The sequence below is a fragment of the Rhopilema esculentum genome, chromosome 5, assembly GCF_057945365.1.
Source record: "Rhopilema esculentum isolate cy_ngs chromosome 5, ASM5794536v1, whole genome shotgun sequence".
In the NCBI taxonomy this organism is placed as follows: Eukaryota; Metazoa; Cnidaria; class Scyphozoa; order Rhizostomeae; family Rhizostomatidae; genus Rhopilema; species Rhopilema esculentum.
Window position 1 is genome coordinate 7,816,106 of NC_142819.1, and position 20,317 is coordinate 7,836,422.

The following is a 20,317-nucleotide window of genomic DNA, read 5'->3' on the forward strand; positions in this document are numbered from 1 at the left end:
TACAATCCAGGATTGGAAGAAAGATATCAGTATGGAACGGTTTCTCTGGATTTACAGTTGCTGACTTCCCAATGGCACCAGTTACTGCAAAATCTGTAAGGCAATTTTATGCATAATTTCTCAACATCTTCGCTGTAGACCACATCTGAATTCCTTCGACATTCTAACTCTTGCTTAGCCAAATCTAATTTTGGATTTTGTATCTGCTCAGAAACTTTATTCACCTTAGATAAGATGTCTGCAAAGAAATGTAGAAGCAGCAGAAACTCAAAATCCATCTGGCTAAGTAAACCCCTCGCGGTCGTTGCACGTGCACCTTTATCTTCATATGAGACCTGTCACAGAAGTCTCATGATACATTCAAAACGAAGTAAAGGGTTGCTGCAGGACTTTGCTTTTGCCCACCATCTGATCTCGCTAAGGTTTTGGAGTTCGCGAATTTTCTCTCCAGGATGCATTTCGTTTTGCAGCGAAATAAAGCGTTTATGGACAACGGAATTGCAAACGAAAATGTAAAATTGTTCAAGTAGGGAAAAGAAATTTTCAGCTTGTGGTACAACCTTAACTGTTTCAACGAGTACAAGATTTAGTCTATTTCCATAGCAGTGCAAATAATAAGATATTGGTGCCTTGTCTTTTATGAGTTTTGGACCCCACCTAGCCTCCCACTCATAACACTCGCTCCATCAAATCCCATACCTATGAGGCACCCTTTGTAGTCCAAGCCCATCTGCTCAAGTTTGCTGAAAATAGCTTTACTCATTGATTGAGCATCTAATTCCTTCATTGCCATGAAGGTTATAAAAGATTCCTGGGTGTTTTTTGCATCTTCTTCGAAAAATCTTATTACCAAAGACAATTGTATTGTTCTTCTGACATCTTTTGATTCATCAGCTTGTATTGAAAAAAACGTGATTTCTCAACACTCTCCACGATTTCCTCAAGCACCATAGTTGCCAAGGTTTCTATGACCTCATTTTGTATCGAGGAGGAAGTATACTTTTCATTCTTTGGTCTATTTTTCATACGGTCGGCTATAACAGGGTCATGTTTAGCAGTTAATCGAAGCAACTTTCTGACGTTATCCTTTCTAGTCTTTTTAGCTTGTAGCTCCTTATCCATAATTGAAAAGCACAACCCTTGAGCGAAAAAAAAGTCGATGAATAGCAGTTTCGCAACCTATTCGCATGTGATTCAGTCTCGAAGAATTATGACAATTTAGATAACAGGAAGCCATTAGCAATGCAAGTCCCAAATTTGAAAATAGACCCGAGTTTTGTATTTAAAAGGTGTAATCAGTGGTGGCGCTAGGGGAGGGCTAGGGGGGCTACAGCCCCTCCGTCGAAAGCATCTAGCCCCCCTATCGGAGGAAATTTTGCGTTATTGTCGGAGCAAATTTGACTAAGTAACGTACAAAAATTGCATATTTTAGTCATTTCAGCCCTCTTGTCGGAAGCTCAAACCCCTCTGTCGGAAGATTTCTGGCGCTACCTCTGGGTGTAATCTGGGTAATCAGTTGCTATTGGGTTCAACTTAGACACTAAAAAAGAAAAAATAACCAAAGTGAACGTAACACAACTTTTTTTACAACATTGGAAAGAGGTTGAATCGTGGAGGTGGCTATGGTCTGGAGATTCCAATAGTTTACCACTTTCATGGACAAGAAAAGTTAGTAAACTGGTCCGTGAAGAAGCTCGAAGCTGTAAAAAGCCAACTAGATTGTCAAGTGTCAAAGTGTTTGAAGTAAATCTTTTAACAAATATTCATCGTCTCAGTTTTTTGTTCGCTGGCTCCTACCTTTTTTGAACTGTCCGCTAGTTGGAAAGGAAAGAAAGCCAAATTGACTATTTTGTGCAAAATATACTGTCCGTCAATGAGAGTGTCCGCTAATCAAGTGTCCGCTTTTTAGAAAGTTATGAGACTTTGACCAGAAAAAGATCGGGGAAAAAAATTTGTCCGCTAATCAGAGGTGTCCGCCTTTTAGAGTGTCGATTAATTGGGGAGAATACTGTATACACAACAATGATACCACGAAAAGTTTTGCACTGAATAGTAATGCGAAAGAGAGTCAGGTACAAAGCAATTCGAAGACAAGAATCTAATGTTATAAGCAAGAATTTTAAAATGAATCAATAAATTTAACGAGTACTGATATTTTGTATCGACATATAAGGCTAGTGAAACATAAAAGTTTATGCCTAATACACTACACTTGTAATTTGGTTTTTCTGGGTACCTGATCTAACAATTTTTTACCAACATACCAACAATATACCTTTTCGATTCTTATGAGCTCAATTACCATATAACAATAGCAAAAAACAGAAATAAAAGACAAAATGTGTTTAAACTACTTGTTATAGGGAACAGTCTAAATTACTATGACTAGTGGTTTATTTATTTATTTATTTATTTACTGTTATTTAAACACGATATCCTATCAGCTTTTTAACAAATTAACTAAAAAAATAACTAAAGCTGCTCTTCCAAGGGGTCGTGTTTGCGTCGCTCTACCTCAAGAACTCCTTTAATCTTAATCTTTATATCCTTTAATCCTTTAATCTTTAAAGGAGCTCAATGAGGCAGAATCTCGTATTTGTTTTGGGATCTCGTTCCAGGTATTTGCTCCCTGGTATCCAAAAGATGTATTCAAGACGAAGCCGAGGAATTCCGAAATCATCAATTTTTCTTGTGTTATATTTCGAAATATTCGACCTGGGAGTGAATTTATTTTTGAGGCTCTCTGGGTAGAGAGTCCATTCTTCAATTTGTATAAAGTATCTAACCTGTCATATTTTATTAGATTTTGTACATGGTATCTTATGTGCTCAACAACAAGGTGCTGTATTTTAATATTTAAGGATCTTATCAACACTTTTTAGCTGACAATTTTTGGTCTGTTAGATTTTTTTGGATACTATTAGGTGGATTTTGATAATTGCTGATAGACCTCCACGTATATAAAAAGTTTGAGTGACTTCCCTTGGACGTTTCCTATATAGGGGTAACTGACTCAAGACCTCCTATTTTTGACACCAAGGCGTGAATGTATCAGTGGCTCAGATACATCTTTTGTTTTGATCCACTTGGTTAAGAGTACCCAACCCAAGGAGATGACGTATTTCCTGACAAGTCAGCCAAACTCGAAAGTACGAACCAACGTCCGCAATCGAAACAACTACTAAATATCTTATTAGGGCAGTAATACTTCCTTCTTTGGCAACACTTCCGGGTTTCTCTCCGGTGATAGGCTGGTTTTATGGTTTCCTGTTGCTATTTCTATAATATTTATTCCCGTCCATGAATACGAGTGTCACTCTGCTGTTCGTTATCCAGCTGAAGTTCAAGAAAGACATGTGAGTAAATGCATATGCTATTTGATTCTTAGAAAAAATATCTTTGTATTAAAATAAAGCGTCAACCAATTTGATTCTAATTTAAAACAAACAATTGACAACATGTTGCCCGAATCATGAAGTGCCAGCTACGTCCATTTTGCCAAGTGCCAGCTTGGACATTTGGTGTGGTGCCAGCTACGTAGATAGAGGCTTTGGGGCTCCAGCCTCCTGGGAACTTTTTGAGATTGGGTTAAACTTCGCCTTTTTAATATAACAAAAAGGAGTATATTAGCCAAAAATATGCTATTAGTAATGGAGAGTCTCTATCATAGGCTACTCTATCAAAGATCTTCTTGGAGCGTTAATAAAATGACGTTATAATAAAATGGTTTACTTTTTTCGCAAAAATATTTCCAGTATTAATCTTGAGCTACCCCTTGTCAATTGATGTCAAAAGCTATATTCAAGAACCAGCGCTGGCTCTTTGTGTGAAGAATTCTCCACGACCTTGTAAATGCTTGATCAAGCCTGATCTACTTATGACTGCAGTGTATTTTATTGTATACTGTCAAATTACGTTTATCTCAACTGACGTGGACAGTAGATAGTTTGAAGCTGCTCTTGTAAACGGGAATCTGCTATTGAAGGGTCAATGTTTCATATTCCACATTGAATTGAACTTTGTCTGTCCTGGGGTTTAGATAATTGTAGCTAGATCTAGAATGGAAGCCAATAACATAAATCTTTCTCTAGATGGTACGAAGCTCCAATATTCTAGATATAACTGCAATTATTAGAAGCACATCAATTTCTATTAATAAAGAAAACAACGGCGAAGGGGATAAGACCTTTCTCAATCAACTTGCCTGTGACAAGATTATGCCTATGGGGCTATGTGGGGGGCTTAATCAGTACATAGAAATGTTGATCGGGGTGACCTGTGACACCCTAATAGAACAAATCCAACTGAGATATTCCAAGGATGTTGTGACTTGACACAAGCACTGCCTAGAGTAATTATAGAACACGAATTGTAGACTAAGTTACAAGGAACTTTGGAAAATTAATGAGAGAAGAAGTAGGGGTTAATATAGGAGCTTTCTCTTTTAATCCCCTTTTTAAAATAATGGTACTCCCTCTTAACAAAAAATCTGCTTCAAGAACGTAGCAATTTTGCCATCTAGAGGTGCTGATTCCTGTCCCAATTTTTGCGACCTAGAGGCGACGATGACTAAACGTGGTCCGTTTCCCACCCACTTACTAAATGGAATCTGGACCCCCTTTTCTTTGAGCATGATTGGTAGCAACTGCCCTGCAAAAATGAGCTCGGATCACAAACCAGCAGATACAAAGACCGCGTATCCTGCAGAGCAAGCCAAAGAAGAGATTGGGGAGGACACTGTGTGTGTTTTGAGGACATCATCAGGAATATGCCGGTAGTTCCTTTGGATACATCTTACCACCTGCATGTCAAGGTTGATAATAAAGCAGGGAAAAATTGAAAAATTCTCGTCTTGAGTAAATTGAGTGAACCTGACTGACATATATTAATCTACTCGAGAAGACTTGACAGACTTACGACAAAGGAAGGTATTGCTAGGGATGCGTGCTTTTTAAGGTAATGGCATTGTGTCTTGCGGGCTTCGAAACAACATACACCTACGCTGGAAAAACATCGACACAAACTAATTTCTGGAGTTAGTTAGCAGTTTAGGGACAGAATTGCAACAAAATGATAATCAGCTGTGTTGCCTTGAAAAGTTCGTATGTGGATAAAATGGGAAAAAGGCTTCAAGTAAATGTCTGTGGAAAAATGTTTTCTCGGGGGAATAGTGGGCTGTAGAATCGCGTGTCTGTGTCTGCTGTGCAAGCATGATCGATATTAAAATTATATTGCCTCTATGTAGCGAAATGCTTAGTTTCCAGCAAGGAATTTTCAAAAATCAAATGGTCAACGACTATTTTAGCATAAACTATGCAAATGTGTTCAAATGAAATTTGCAAAACTTGCTCAAGTTGAAGGTTGAAATATTGTGCCATTATTTGGCAAATCTGGCTATTGGCACTTTGTGGTATGTCACAAATAGCTTGGGCAAGGTACGTGGTACCCTAATACAAACGTTACGTGTCGCTCATTCTAATAAATTGTTGCCATTATTTGAGGCAAATCATCTAGGTATTATTACTTAGTGCCATTTTTGTGCTCCTCGATAAGAATGTGCAAAAATGCCAAAATCAACTATACGCTGAACTGTTCTATTTAGCTCTGTAAACAGTCACTCTCCGCTTACTGCTACAGCCTCCCAATTTTGCAAATTTTGGTGTCACTATAACGGGAGTCTAATGTATAAGCAAAGGTAGAAGCATTATAAAGAATAAGCATTAGGGAAAGAAAAATCATAACCCTTAAATATTACCATTGCATTATTCACCTTTGTTTTTGGTTGATGGTAAAGTTGAAAGAAGAATTAAAAAACCCTGTTTACGGCATGAAAAAGGGTAACAAAAGAATCAGTTTTGGAACAGAAGGGATCAGAAAGGTTCCACTTATGAAAAAGGATGTCAACAAGGGTCTTTTTTGTCGATTTCGATCCACGTCTTATCTTCAATGTTTTCAAGGCGTTTATATTACAAACCGGATCCTTTAAAGATGGTCCTTAATCTAACATTGTGCAGCAGAGATAAAAAACAAAGGCTTTTTAAAAGGATACATGGTGTTGACTGCGGTCTACCTCTCTCCATAACGTTCACGTGTCCCTGACCACAGAATTAATGGCTTAACCAACAGGATAATTAGGCCAAATTTTGTGAAAAATAAATAAGAAGCTATTGTTCACCTGTCGAGAGCAAACTTCTCGTTCACATTTCTAAGTTATATACTGATAAAGACAGGTAGATTGATCAAGCCATTATAATTCTTGAACCTTCAAATCTTGATCACGTTATCTGAAAGATCAAAGAAACTGTCCTGTGAAGAAACAGTTCGTTACGTCTTTGACAAAAACCCTTTTGTATTTTAAAAAATACCCCAAAATCCATGAAATTGCTATTGTTTTATAATACCTGGTACGCTGTTTTGTTAGAGTGATATACGCCTCGAAGTCTACAGTATAATCTGAACTGTCTGAGTTGTAACGAAGGCAGCCTTTCCATTGTCCCGTTTTTGGTTCAAAAGTCACGGTCCAGAGTGTATTTTTGGCACTTTTCGGCACCAGTGCCACTCGGTTTGTGCCCTCGGAACAGAAAGGTGGTACCCCCGTGGAAACCAAAGTCCTCCATCACCACACTAAATTTGGCATAGTTTGAGCCGGTTTGGGCGTATGTACCTCTTGTCACTTTTTTGCCCCATTAGTTTGAAAATCGGTCATAAAGTGCCAAAATCGCCTCTTCTGACGTCACTGTGACGTAAGTGCCACGCCCAATCCGAATGTCGTTTTTTGCAAAAGGTGCGCCCCCACTAGCTCTATGACCACCCGCAAACCCCGTTTCGAGACCCATTTTCGTTTTTGAGTTATTCACGAAAAACCTGTTTTTGGCGTTTTTTGCCCTATACCCTGACATGTGTTTTTTGGGGTTTAATGAGTAAAACTCCTCAACGATGAAATCGCTGCTTGTTACTCTTGGATCGAAAATCCATGAATGAAGCAAAAACATCATTAACTCTATGTAGACTTTGGAACTTTCACTGGTGATATCTAAGCCAATTTATGTTGCAGATTTGTTGATTTCTGAAATTAAAGATATCTCTTGGCCACAATTAAAATGATATGCTCCGAGTATCGACGTAGCTGCCTAAACACTACTGGCTCGTTATTATCATCGTCAATTTTTATCACCATATTATCAAAACCCAATCATTATTATAACCAACATATCATTGCCATCAATTTCATTATCAAAGTCATTATCAGTATATAGTGGTTGTTATTAGTAAAGGTTTTATTGACGTATTTTTTCAGCAGTCAATCATAAAGACAGTACTTTGCAATGGAGGATGAAGGAGACTTGTTTTTTGACTACGATGTCAACTGCACGGGGAACATGTCAATGCACGAAGACTGTGAGGGACCATCGCCAATCACATCATTCGCCAAAGCAAGAATCATCCTCTACATAATCAGTTTCTTGTTAAGTTTGATTGGCAATAGCTGTGTTGTCCTTGTAACGTTAAAGAAGATATACAAAAAGGTCAACGTTGGAGCATTCAAACTGCTAATAGCCCATCTGGCATTGGTCGATTTTCTGTATTCATGCAACATCTTCGTTCTTATTCCAAACGAACTCTATGAAGCTGAAATGCATGATCGTTTGCCAATGTGTACCTTCAAAAGACTTTTAAGAAAAGCACCTTACATGGCATCAATTGGAACTGTTGTTGTTATCGCCATAGAGAGGTGAGTCATCGAATCATTTAAAATAAAATATATTACAGGGTCTTAGCGGGTGAATTGTGCTTTTTGTATGTAATCATAAATGTAAGAAATCCGTTGCATTGCAAGTACATAATTCGATATATATACTGTAAATAATAAGAGGCAGACCTATCTGAAGAGAAAAAAATACAGAAGGTGGTGGTTGCCTTTCGTTTTTGGATCGAAATGTCGCAAAACTGTGCAGCCTTTAGCGCAACTTTCGACCCATTCCTTTTTCGATCTGTGCGTGAAAATGTTGAGTGAAACGTTGGATCGTTTGATCACAAAACAAAAGAGAAATGTTGGGTTTTTTAAACTGTTTTTTTTAAGATTCAATAAAGGAAGTTATATTTTTTTCATCGGTTAGTTCAGAAGTAGTTGGCATGTTTAAATTTTTATTACCCCTGGCATTTAATAAATAGCTACACGCCTTTTCATGAGAACAACCTTTATAAGGAACATCAGGCTGAGATATGAACACCGTTAGAAATAAGGGAAGCCCAATTCGACAAAACTCAAGAAATAAAAAACCAGCAAAAATTGAAGTATGAAAGAATGGTAACAGAAAAGCAGTAAGCTACAAGCAAAACAGCCTTATGCTAGCAATGTCCGGACACCAATTCGCAAAGGAAATTCTATTGAAAAATAAGAAACCCGTTAGGTTGAATTTATGCGAAAAAATAAGAAATGCCAGGCTGAAACGGGAGCCAAGTGTTCTTATAAGCGTGGAGAAGAACAGAGAACAGATGAACCGCTGATCTGACCTTTGATGAGGTGAAGCACAAATGGTCCTTTGTATATTAAAGCAATTGTTGTTTGCTTCATAGAATAACAGAAACTCCTATTGACAATAGAATTTTGCAATGTTGTGTTACAAACAGTAAACTACTATGTATGTTTTGTGCATTTCCGATATAGTTGGCTGATGCATAGCTAGTGATAGTTATCAAGTTCAATAAACAGGCTGGTGTCTGCCATACTATAAATACTACAAAAACTCTATTAAATAATACTTTATAAGACCCCTATAAACATCCCACACCAGCGACATAATTTTTACATAATCTGCAATGGCAGGGGGAAGGTTTTCTAATTTCACTTTTTGTGAAAGCTGGAAATGACTTTTCATTTTCGTATCATTTGGCAAATTTATCCCATATTTCCTGACCAATAAAAATTATTGTATAAGTTCAATATACGGTTGTACTAAATGTTGGTAACTATACATTTTCTTTGTTTCTTAAATCATACCTGTTTTTTCTTCATTGTTCGGGAGACGAAACTATCAGTCCTTGGTTTCGAAACAATGCCGTCTCTTAAACCAATCAGTGTTGCGGGGTCATAGCACATGCGCATTAATAACAGTATTCGCACAGCTGTTCTATCTGCGACCACACAATTCTTGAATTTCCTGCTAAGGCTTCAAGTGATAATGCGCAAGTGCAATGACCCTGAAACTGGGGCTAGTGCATGTCTGCAAGACGGGCATGATTCATCTCCCGAAAAATTCAGAGATTTAGTTCAAAATTGCTATGTTTCACGAACTTATGTTCATACAAGTGATATACCTTTAACATTTCCCCCTTTTCCATTTAGATGTTTTTCGAGTGCCATTTCCCTGATTTAGGCAATACTTTATTAAGATATGCAGCTTTTTCTCTCAGGTTCAAGTCCATATCACACGATTTTAGCGTTAGAAAATGGTCAAAAAGGAGAATCTGTGTCAGCCTATTGATCGTCTGGGTCGTTTCTTTTGCCGTGTACATTCCAGAAACTATTTCATTGGACACAAGAGATGGTGACATTCACTGCTATAAAAAAATGAATTTAACACAAATCCGTGCCAATGCTGTTTTCCTTCTTCTCATGGAATACGTGTTGCCGTTGTGTATCATTGGCTTCTGCAATTATAAAGTCATAGCGGTGATCAAAAGTCGACAGATGCTCGGCTTACAAACACAAAACATGCAAGAGCGTGAAAATGAGCAGAAAAAATCAGTGAGGTACTATTTTTATTCACAATTTGAAAAAGATCCTTTACTCGTGTAGCAATTAAAGAATTAGACAAAATAGGCCAATGCGGTGACAACGTTTGAAAATTGTTCTAGCAATATAGATTTTGCAAAAGTTTTCTGTATGAGACAGCGTAAAGGTAAAAAGTATAATAGATCATTTGAGATTCTATTCTAATCAACATTGTGTCAAGTGTCTGATTCAAAAGATTTGAAAATTTCTACTCAAAATCATATTTTTAAAGGCTTTAAAACTGTTTGCATATATCTAGAGCTTTTTCGCAATTCTGATGCATTAGAATGATGCAATGTCTGAATTTGGATATATGCTCTCAAAAATTTGTTCTAGCCTCAAACCGTCATTACTACAAAAGGCCATTTATCAGAAAGTCTTTATAAAGGATTCAAATCTGAGATTACCATTCTTGCGAATTCTGAATTAGATTTTCTTAAAATATGGACTATACCACTCGCAGAGCACTTGATTCATTTGCTTTAACAAATAGAATATTACAATTTGAGGTACAGTAATCTATAACAGATTAAATCGTAGTCCCCAGATAACAGAGCTATCACACAACCCCCTCTCCACATACACAATCCCTCTCTACATCTCATAACTTAACTCAGTCCATTAATTTTGCTGAAAACGTAAAGAATTTCTTTACATGATAGATATTATAAATAATAATCATTAATTTATTTAAAGTTGGCAACGAGATATAGCATCAAGCTAATTTGAGCCAACTATTTACAATGAATATTAAAAACAATTATTCATATAAGCCTTAATGTACAATAAATGTTTTACACAATCTACAGCTGCACTCAAATTTCTCTAAAAATTTCATGATTTGTTAAAAAATATGTTGTGATTGGGACTCATTAATTTCATTAGGTAGCTTTTGTCATATTTTATGCCAATAAATCTAAAGGTCTCTTTGCCATATAATGTTGCTCTTGCACAGAAAAAAAATGTCACTGTTTTCTCAAAATTTTATATTTTAGGTTTCTAGTATAAAAATCAAACATCTACAGTTGATGGTGGATCCAAATTAATGACAGTTTCATATATCTCGATCAGGGAGCTGTAAATTTATATGATGAATAGACACTGATTTTGTTTTAGCTAATAACTGATCAAAATTGGAGGTGCTAATCATTTATTTTTCTACCATGGATTATCCATACAAATAGACCATAACTAAAATGAGACATAATGAATGAGTTCGTTTTTAGAGCTAGTTGAGGTGCATCCATGAACATTGATATACGATTTAGAGCTGTAAGTTTTTGTCTGGCTTGTTGCAGAGGCTAACAACATAAGATTGAAAACTTAATATTTCGTCTAAATTTATTCAAAGAAGTGTAACTTTGGTGCTCTCTTTTATTACAGACTCACAGATAATTAGAGACCTCCTTCTTCCAAAAAATAATGCTATAACTTGCAATGATATCCCTGGCTTTATGTAGATAAAAATGTAGCAAATGAGAAACACCGCAATGCGACGAGAATGAACAACAACAAATACACGTAAATCAGTGAAGGCTAATATTTCACCCCGGTATGCGGGGCTTTATCAGAGCAAAAGTAAAGGGAATAAAGTTTTATACATTTAAAAGAGGCTATAGTGGTGTCGGATTGGTTGCTGTGGAATGGTGTGAATGCAGCGCAGCGGTGGAGGGAAGGGTGGCGAATTAGAAAGCGTGGGTGGTGGTGAGGAATGAAAATGTACAATCCCACTATTCCGTGATCATTGTCTTTTATTATATTTCTTTTACTACCATTGTCAGTGTCATTATTTTATATTATAGTATTTCATCCTCATTACATTTTCATTTTCATTTACAGGATTCTTCTAGCCATTGTTATAGGATTTGCTGTTCTGGCCCTACCAAATCAAATTTTTTTCGGATATCTGGATCTTGGCAACAACTACCATGAATTTACGAAAAAATGGGATATTCTACAAATGATTGCTATAATCTTGCTATTTCATGCGTCATTCAACGCTGTCCTGTACAGCGTAGTGGATAAGGATTTCCGTTGTGATGTGAAAGAGCTGTGTTGCTGCTGCTTTGAAAAGTTCACTTTGAGCAGGGATCGCTCCTCGATTTCAACATCAGCCACTGGGGTAAATAGCAAAGCATACGAGATGACGGATGTCAACATCAACAGTAGCGCCTAGCTGTGTTAGCTCTTAGCTTAAGGGGGGGGGGGATCTTCATTGTATGTACTTTCAAAGGAGAGGAGGGCATATGTGTTGAGCTAAGGGTTAGGGGTAGTACCGAGACAAACCATTTTCTACTTCTTACAATTGTGCATTGGAAAATGTTTATGAGAGCAGCCTCTTTCTTTCTTTAGCACAACACAAAACCTCTAAGAAAGGTGTACGCAAAAGGTATGGTATTATTCGTACAGGACTCGCCCATACAAAATGCACGGGAGGGACTGTGAAGGGGAAAATAAAGGGTCAAGGTTATTAATGCAATTTGGACATACGTAAGTGCTTTGTAGATGCCCCTGTTTAATATGGCAGCGGTAATGCAGTCTGTTACAAGCAGAAAATCTTTCAAATTCAGCTAAAAAAATGTTTCATAAATTTTTTATAAGATAATTGAGTTTATATAGTCGTAAACCTGAGTTTTATCATAGGCATTCTCAATGTATTGCTTGTCTAATGGTAGGCTGGGGTCGGTGGTGTAGTGACATTTGGTCAAATGACTTTGTGGATAACTTCTTCAAGAATTATTTCAGAATTAGTCAGAATTAACTTTAGTACAAATAAATGCTTGTGCGTTTCATAAACTTAAAATCATGCATCCAGTTTCAATAAATGAGAATACTGACTTTGATCAATTTTTGGACAAGCGACTCTCCAAAGTCTTGTGCCAAAATCTTTAAAAAACTAGATACCGAAAAAATTGTAAAGGATTTCGCAGATTTTCCTCGTACTTGAAAGGACTTCGTCTCAACTTTGGAGTATAATATATTACATTAAATGTTTGCTTGAGGTTTTGAAAAATCGGCTTCGGTTTCCTCACATGACCCGCTTCATGATATAAAATGTGAATTGTGAAGCAAATTGCCAGTTGTGAAATGAAGAGAGCCAGCCACCGAAAACTATTGACTGTTAATGTTTTTGACAAAGATGGCACGTAGAAATGACAGCAAAGCATACTTCCAATACATTTATAAAAATGGACGTTTTCCCGAATTCTTATGGGCGTGATCTGCAAAAATGTTCTAATATAAACGCCTGTACACCCTGCTATTAGAGTTGTTTTCGACCCCCCCCCCCCCGCCACCTTCCCCGCCATGGGCTATGAGACTGCTTGGGTTGGCCTTTAGATCTCCTACAAAGCACTTCAATGACACAAAATTTGGACATTCGCTGCAATGACCTCTTGTTCTTGGTTCACTCTTTTTGAAACTGTTAACATCCATTTTATATATATTTTATCAATATCTGGAATTTCATTACTATGTTACGTAATTAAAATGTTAGTATTTTTTACCATTTTACTGTTACATACGCTGGGAGGCAAAACTGCTTTCTACTGCATTTTTAGATAGAAACTGCTTCAAAGTAAAATGTTAATGTTAAGAATTCGCTTTTGGTGTAAAGAACAGGAAGGTGGTAAGTTGCAACTACGAGAACGACGCTTAATGTGATCATTGGGCCACTGTTGACTGATGATCTCATCAAGTTGCCTGATGATTCCATTTAGGGTGAAACTGGGAGCAGCAACAAAAACCGTCCTGTATTTTGCACCAAATGCGTATACAACTTTTACTATACGGAATCTATGCTGTACCCTAGGACCAGAGCCACATAAATTCTAGGGCGTGGAAATAGAAAAGAGGAGAAGAGGAATCAAGAGATGTTGCCCTGTTGCCAAGGGTACAGCATGCAGCTATTTACGAGAGACCTGTACACATTTAATCTTAGTATGTTAACCATTCTACAATATAACAGCCGTATTTAGATACCATATTTAGAGGTTAGCCAATGGTCACTTTCAATTGCTTTAAGAAATAGCACTTTTTATATAATTTTGTAATGTATGTGTTGAAATAATGAAGCATTTCAACCTACAAACAGCAAACTCAATGGCTCTTTGTCTTCTTGTGCTAAATTTGGCTATTGCCAAACGGAATCCGTGTGGGGGGGGGGGGGACTATTAACGAAGCACCGACTATAACTAGCTAGGTTGATAATGCAAGTAGATGTAAGTAGCCATAATTTATATCAAGAAACATAACGGATCGTTGTTAATATAAAATTAAATGAATTCTGTTCTTTAATATGCCTTTCGGCATAAGTTTAAGAAATTGAATGGCTCTTACATGAATTGGTTTCAAAAGTATGTTCACCTTGAATACTTTCAGTGAAAATGGTTACACAATTTTGGTAAGTCAGAGAAAAGGGTACATTCCATGCAACCCAAAATCAGAGATAAGGGTCTAGTTTCTACTTTCAAGATTACATATGGTATACATTGGACTAACTGACTGAGCCCGCCGGGGTAAACGCGTGTCCAGGGTATTCGTTCTAGTATCATTCCTTGGGCACAAGCCGCAGGTCCACATCATCTTACAGTTGCCACAACCCTGACTGCTAGTTTGCTTGCTTGTTTGCCCAGTCTACAATAACGCACTGTTAATGGAATCCAGGAAAGATAACACGAAAATCTAGAGTATGACTGTTCTGATGGTGCAATAAATTTTCTGGTCGATTTTGAAGAAGCTCTCAATGATTTAACTCGTGTGCGGTTATTTGGGGCTGGCTTTCACATGTCAATGCCGCAAACGCTCTTTCTTCATAATAAGACACTTAATAAGAACAACGAACCTCTATTTGCCTAGCCTGCGCGCAGTTTTTTTCTGCGTGCAGGCTACTATTTGCCAAAAGTAAAAGCGTCAGAGCACAACCTGCCTTAGATTAAACGTTTAGAAGACAGATGTCAATATACTTTTACCATAGAGTTGTTAAGTGATGACGTCACAAAAATATGTTTTTAGAATTTTTAAAAATTTTTCCATAGCCTGAAAGAGCATTATATAATACCTCTAAATCTGCAAAATCAGTTAAAAGTATTACGAATTGGCTGATAGATAACCAGATGAGCAAAGCTCTGGCCCTATCAAACTTCTGTAATTTGTTCATAACTTTATGAACTGAGCCAAAATAACAGTAATCCGTTAGCAAAATTCAAATTTTCTATTGGTCATAGCTCACCCCATTTTTGAAAGATTTAACTGATTTTGTATATATGGGAGTATTTTATGGTGTGTAGTCAAAATTCGAAAATTCTAAAAATATTCTTTTGTGACGTCACACTTGAGAACTCTATTTGCTCTCATGTTATCAAATCCGAGCATATCTTATAAGCTAATCAGCAGTGCTACTAAAAACGTTATGCAAAACGGGTCTCATAGACGATTTTTATCATGCGGTTGATTCATTAAAAACACTCGAGCCTCAAGTTATTGAAAAAAAGAGAGTGTAATGAAAAATCAGAGCATACTCTGCTGTGTGCAAGGAAAACTTTTTATCAATATGATATTTGATGATGTTAATTTTTATTTTCTATCAACGAGCTATTTGCAATGAAAAATTTACGGATGTGAACGGGCAAGCATAATTTTATTCGTAACTTTTGGTCAGCTTACTGAAACGCACCTTTATTTCTGGAAAGGGATAAATACCGCATTCAGTGACCGCATTTGAATTATCTCTTCTGTTGCAGACATTTTACATTCACAAACAGAAAGTAATAAGTCCAGGTCAACGCCTCGAGTTGTTTTGTTGAGAGGTGCAAAGGTCCTTTTGTAAATGTCCGAGTGCAATGATTGTGAGCCATTTTATATCTAGAATGCAGCAAAATGTTTTTCTAGAGTTGATTCTTCACATGCATTAGAGAGTTATGCAGGGTAAAAAATTTGGTCAAAGTTATTCTCAAAGTCGTGTATTGGAGCTGGAACCCTTTTTTCGCATACAAGGAACAACTTCTTTGCTGTCGTTATTGGCTTTAGTGCTACTGAAAGCAAACGAATGAAAAAGCTTAGCAAACGTCAACTTGCCAGACTATTCCCCTTCAAGCGCACATACCATTTTATGCTTCTTTTAAGAATAATACCAATATTATGCCATGTAACAATAAGATCAATGTTATCCTTCAACATTCTTATTTATCTCTCGACTAGGCAAATCTCTTTAGAAAGTTCGATGGCAAATCTCTTTAGACTCATAAGCTATATCTTGCTTGAAATGAACGGCACTGACTTTGAACAATATCGATAAAATGAATAACTTGTAAACGATCTCAATTTCTATCGATCGATATAACGTATTAGATATAAATTAAGCATTAGTACAGCAGATAACCTCATTTCTTTAGATATCATATCCATATACTGACCCATTCATAACAAAAGAAACGATCGTAACCAACAAATTAGTAAAAAGGATATGATAGACCTCTTTTATACATCGGAGTCTATTTGTAATGAAATCAAGCCATTTCGTAGCGACGTTTAAAGATATAGAGTTCTCAAGTGATAACATTACAAAAAACCTTTCTTAGAACTTTTGAATTCGGACTGCATAACCTGAAAGAGCACAGAATACCTCTATACGTTCAAAATCAATAAAAATGTGTTAAGAATTGGCTGAGATATATCTACATAAGCATAGGTTTGACCTCTGTTCCTAACATTATAAACCAGGCCAAAATAAAAGCAATCCGTCAACAAACTTCACATCTTTGATTGGCCATATCTCACCCAATTATTAGCATGCACTCGGAAAATCTAATAACTGTAAGAATATTTTCCTTACCTTAGAACATTTTTTCCGTAATAATAAAAAGTAAGACGATGCCGTAAACTCTTGATTGGAGTTTTTCCTCTATTTTTCTGGGAACATGCATTTCTTCAGCATTGCGTAAAAGTGAAATTGCAAAGCTGAGAGAAAAAGAGCAACCGTTAAATGCAACTTTGAAAGTCTAATGAAATGATACATCCATCAGAATTGATGAAAATTTCATAAAACGCTCGATTCCATAAAATATAGGCAGAGCGGTACACGCTTTTTGGAAGAGAATATAACAGGTGCATAAAGTTTACGGAAACACCGAACTTCAGTCAGCGGTTTAAATTATATGTAAATGACCGGCAACAATGCTGCAAATTAAAATGGGATCCTCCATCAATAAAGAATATAAGATGGGGGGTACCCCATTGGCAATCTTAAGGTTCTTTATTTTCTTACCTAATATCAACAACATGCTGTTTACATTAAAATCACGATGTACACAGGCGATAAAAGTCTAACATGCTCTGGATAAAGATGTAGCAAAAACAACTTCTGTAAAAATAGACTCTAAAAAAAGGTTACAGGTGCATGAACAGTGCCCTTCAGTCTTCAAAGGCAGCTTCGACAACACATCTTTGGCAATTTAATGTGCGCAGTAATAAGGAAATGCTTCGTAATGAGACTGCAGACCTGGTTTATTGACTGCAACTTCTTTATCTATGAAATCTTTCTGCAATAGTTTCCTTCAGCGACCATTAGAAACTTACGCAACTCACCTCCAAATATTAGGCCACCAAAACTTAGTTTGAAGCATGGCTTAAACTGTATGGCGTACAGAGAAACAGCAATCTGGAACTCGCTACCTAACGAATTGAAAACAACAACTCAATACAAACATTTCTTGTCATTGTCAAGACGTTTCTTGTCAACTCAAAAAATTACAAAGATATTCTTAAATTGATTTCAATTCTATTGTTAACTGTTTTTTATAAGCTTATATATTTTAACTTATTTATTCCTAGTCTTTTTTTATTTTTATACTTGATTGTTGATTGAATTGTGTTTAATTATACATGAGCTATTTTGGACTTTAATATTTACTTGTTATGTATTTAATCAAAGTTTATTATTTGAGGGGCTACCACGAATAAAAAGGTAAAATGAGATGAAATGTCCCTAAATTATACATGAACTATTTTGGACCTATTCTTTAGTATTCACTTCTTATGTAGTTAATCGACTTTTATTACTTGAGGGGCTGCCACGAAAAAAGGTGAAATGAGATTAAATGTCCCTAGGATTGGAATGTTCCGTGGTCCCTTTAATTCCCATTGGGTGAATTTAACAATAGCATATTGTAAAACGTGATGCGTTCTAATCAGTGCATGTTTAATTTGGCATCCAGCGATAAATTAGAGCTCAATAGAGCAGTAAAGCCTGGTTTCCATATCGTCGTAAGCGACGGGGACGTGTCCCAGCAGAGGATCGGCGATGCTGCTGGGACGCTTACGATGATATGGAAACCAGGCTTAACACTGTAACATACTTAAGCAGAGAACAAAAACCGAGGCATCGAATCGATCCTTCCATGCAACTCCAGTGCAAAGGGTAACACTGCTTTGACACGCTGTGGTTCAGCCATTCTAGGATTGTTGTGTAACAACAGCCACGCAGTTACTTAACTTTCTTATCGCACCGCAAAACCTATGGTTAAAAAGAACCACTCATTAATGGAAGAAAATGTTTTCTGTTAGGTAAACGACTTGAAAAACAGACCATTTGTGACTATAGCTTCAAAAAGGCCTGTATTCTCACAATTCTAACTTTCTTTGCTTTCTGCAGCGAGTAACAAATCTATATTGCTACCATTCTATCAACTAAAACAGCTTCTTTGTTGAAAAAGAAAATATTTTAATCATTGGCTATAACAACACCCTACAATATTGAACCATTTTTACCATCAAATTAAGAAAGGTTTCCCGATGGCATACCTTCTGGGATTCAAATTTCGGTAAGCGAGTTGGGGAATGGAAGGTATAATTTGGGAGGAAGGCAAACTGTTTTCGTTGTTACCATCGCGACGATGCGATAAAGCAACACGTAGGCGTTATTCAGAAGACGTAACTTTCGGAAGCAGGATAAAAATAAACTCCGTTTTCAAAAGCAGAGATATTCCACGCCCAAGCAACACAAGGCAGCAAACTTCCTTAAAATGAGTGGCCTGTTTGAATTCAAAATAATCTGTTTCACGCATCGTACCCGTTACAATATCTTACATGAAACTTTTCACAATGATTTTATTACAAACGAAAGAAAGTAGGATTATGATACACGCCAACGAGCAAATTGCTAAGTTTATAACAAAAACAGAAAATGGGGTGACAAAATGCACCTAAACCGGGGAGCTCGTATATGGAATAATCTTCCGAGAGACCTCACCACCCTTGCTAGCTTCAAATTTTTTACGGCGACTCTAAAAAAACCATGATCGACAGTTACAATTAGATAGCTCTACTCTTCTTAAAAATACTTCTTCGCCCAATTCAAAATTCTTGTCTTAATCGATTAATAGAAAATTGCATGACAACAACTAATTTAACGGCGCGTTATTTAGGACAACATTGTCCTCTCTTGTTAACCTGCTGCAATCAAGTTAATTATGCTGTATGATATCGACTAAATATTTTCCTATATTCATACGCTTGTTGCGCTGCCTTGCGCTGTCATAATGCCAATTTAGCTGCATTTTTAGGTTGCACTAGCAAGAGGTTGCTGAATTGCATTGAATTCGCAAACTCGAAACACTTTCAGTGGAAATAAAACAAAGCGCGTTAAGCATCGAAAACCTTTTATCACAGGAAACAAATTCAGTGCTGTTTCTAAGGGGGCCAGGGGGCCAGGGGGCCAGGGGGCCAGGGGACCATGGTTAGGGCGTGGCATAAGATTCAGAGCCCGTTCACACTACTCCAATTTCAAATGAAAACGGAGTCAAACTAATCCGTTTTTGCCTTGCGTTCACACTACTCTGCATTGAAAACGGAGTCGTTTGAAAACACAAATAAAAACGGTCACTTTCGAATACGGTGCGTATTGAATACGCTCCGTTTTCAGTGTGAACATAAAAAACGGAGACATTTGAATACATTAACAATGGCAACAAAATACTTGCTTTCTAGAACACCAAATCTCTAAAATTTTGAGAATTGAGTATTCACAATAGCCTGGTAGCTGTTACAACAAATTTATCCACGTTTGCTTTTTTTCAATTTCATTCATAATAACGCCAACTTGTTGAGGTTTCGTGAGCGCCTGTTTTCAAAAAGGAGGTCACAAACAGCGTTTTTGTTGGAGCAGTGTGAACATTTACCGTATTCAAATCGTATTAATTTAAAAACGGACAAGTGTGAACGGACAGTGTTTTCTTCAACGAAAACGGAGCGAAACGAATAAGGAGCAGTGTGAACGTAGCCTTAGGGTATGAAGATGGCTCAGGGGTCAGGGCGCTGAAATAACCAAATATTCTCTCAGAATGAGGAAATCGCCAGCTTTCTGTAATTCCAGGCGTAGGAATCACGAGGTGTGGTCACATCGAGAGGAAGAACCAGGACATTGCTCGATAAGCATAGCCTCTCAGTGTCCTAAAAGTACCTTCGGGAGAAAGGTAGCAAAAAAATATAATACAATACAAAGATTATCAACAAAAGTTCAGGCGCTTCTCCGCTCTCGATGTTCTT

The 20,317-nt window shown here is 36.9% G+C and overlaps 1 protein-coding gene and 1 long non-coding RNA gene across 6 annotated transcripts; one reads left to right on the forward strand and one right to left on the reverse strand.

The window, feature by feature from the left end:
* Positions 1–2,903: 2,903 nt before the first annotated feature.
* On the forward strand, positions 2,904–13,825 carry LOC135689961 (neuropeptide Y receptor type 1). Of its 2 annotated transcripts, none has more exons than XM_065207331.2 (4): positions 2,904–3,356; positions 7,301–7,732; positions 9,415–9,753; positions 11,615–13,825. In XM_065207331.2, the coding sequence occupies exons 2-4, from the start codon at positions 7,326–7,328 to the stop codon at positions 11,949–11,951; spliced, it is 1,083 nt and encodes a 360-aa protein (XP_065063403.2). In that variant the 5' UTR covers positions 2,904–3,356; positions 7,301–7,325; the 3' UTR covers positions 11,952–13,825. The 2 variants fall into 2 exon arrangements, with proteins under 2 accessions (XP_065063403.2, XP_065063402.2); XM_065207330.2 differs by having other exon boundaries at positions 2,906–3,356; positions 7,298–7,732; positions 11,615–13,824.
* On the reverse strand, positions 10,233–20,225 carry LOC148960254 (uncharacterized). Of its 4 annotated transcripts, none has more exons than XR_016143797.1 (4): positions 18,130–20,225; positions 17,360–17,446; positions 16,608–16,732; positions 10,233–15,637 (listed from the first exon to the last, which is right to left on the reverse strand). It is a non-coding gene; the product is annotated as an uncharacterized LOC148960254 (long non-coding RNA). The 4 variants fall into 4 exon arrangements; XR_016143798.1 differs by having other exon boundaries at positions 10,233–15,807; XR_016143796.1 differs by having other exon boundaries at positions 10,233–16,378.
* Positions 20,226–20,317: the final 92 nt, after the last annotated feature.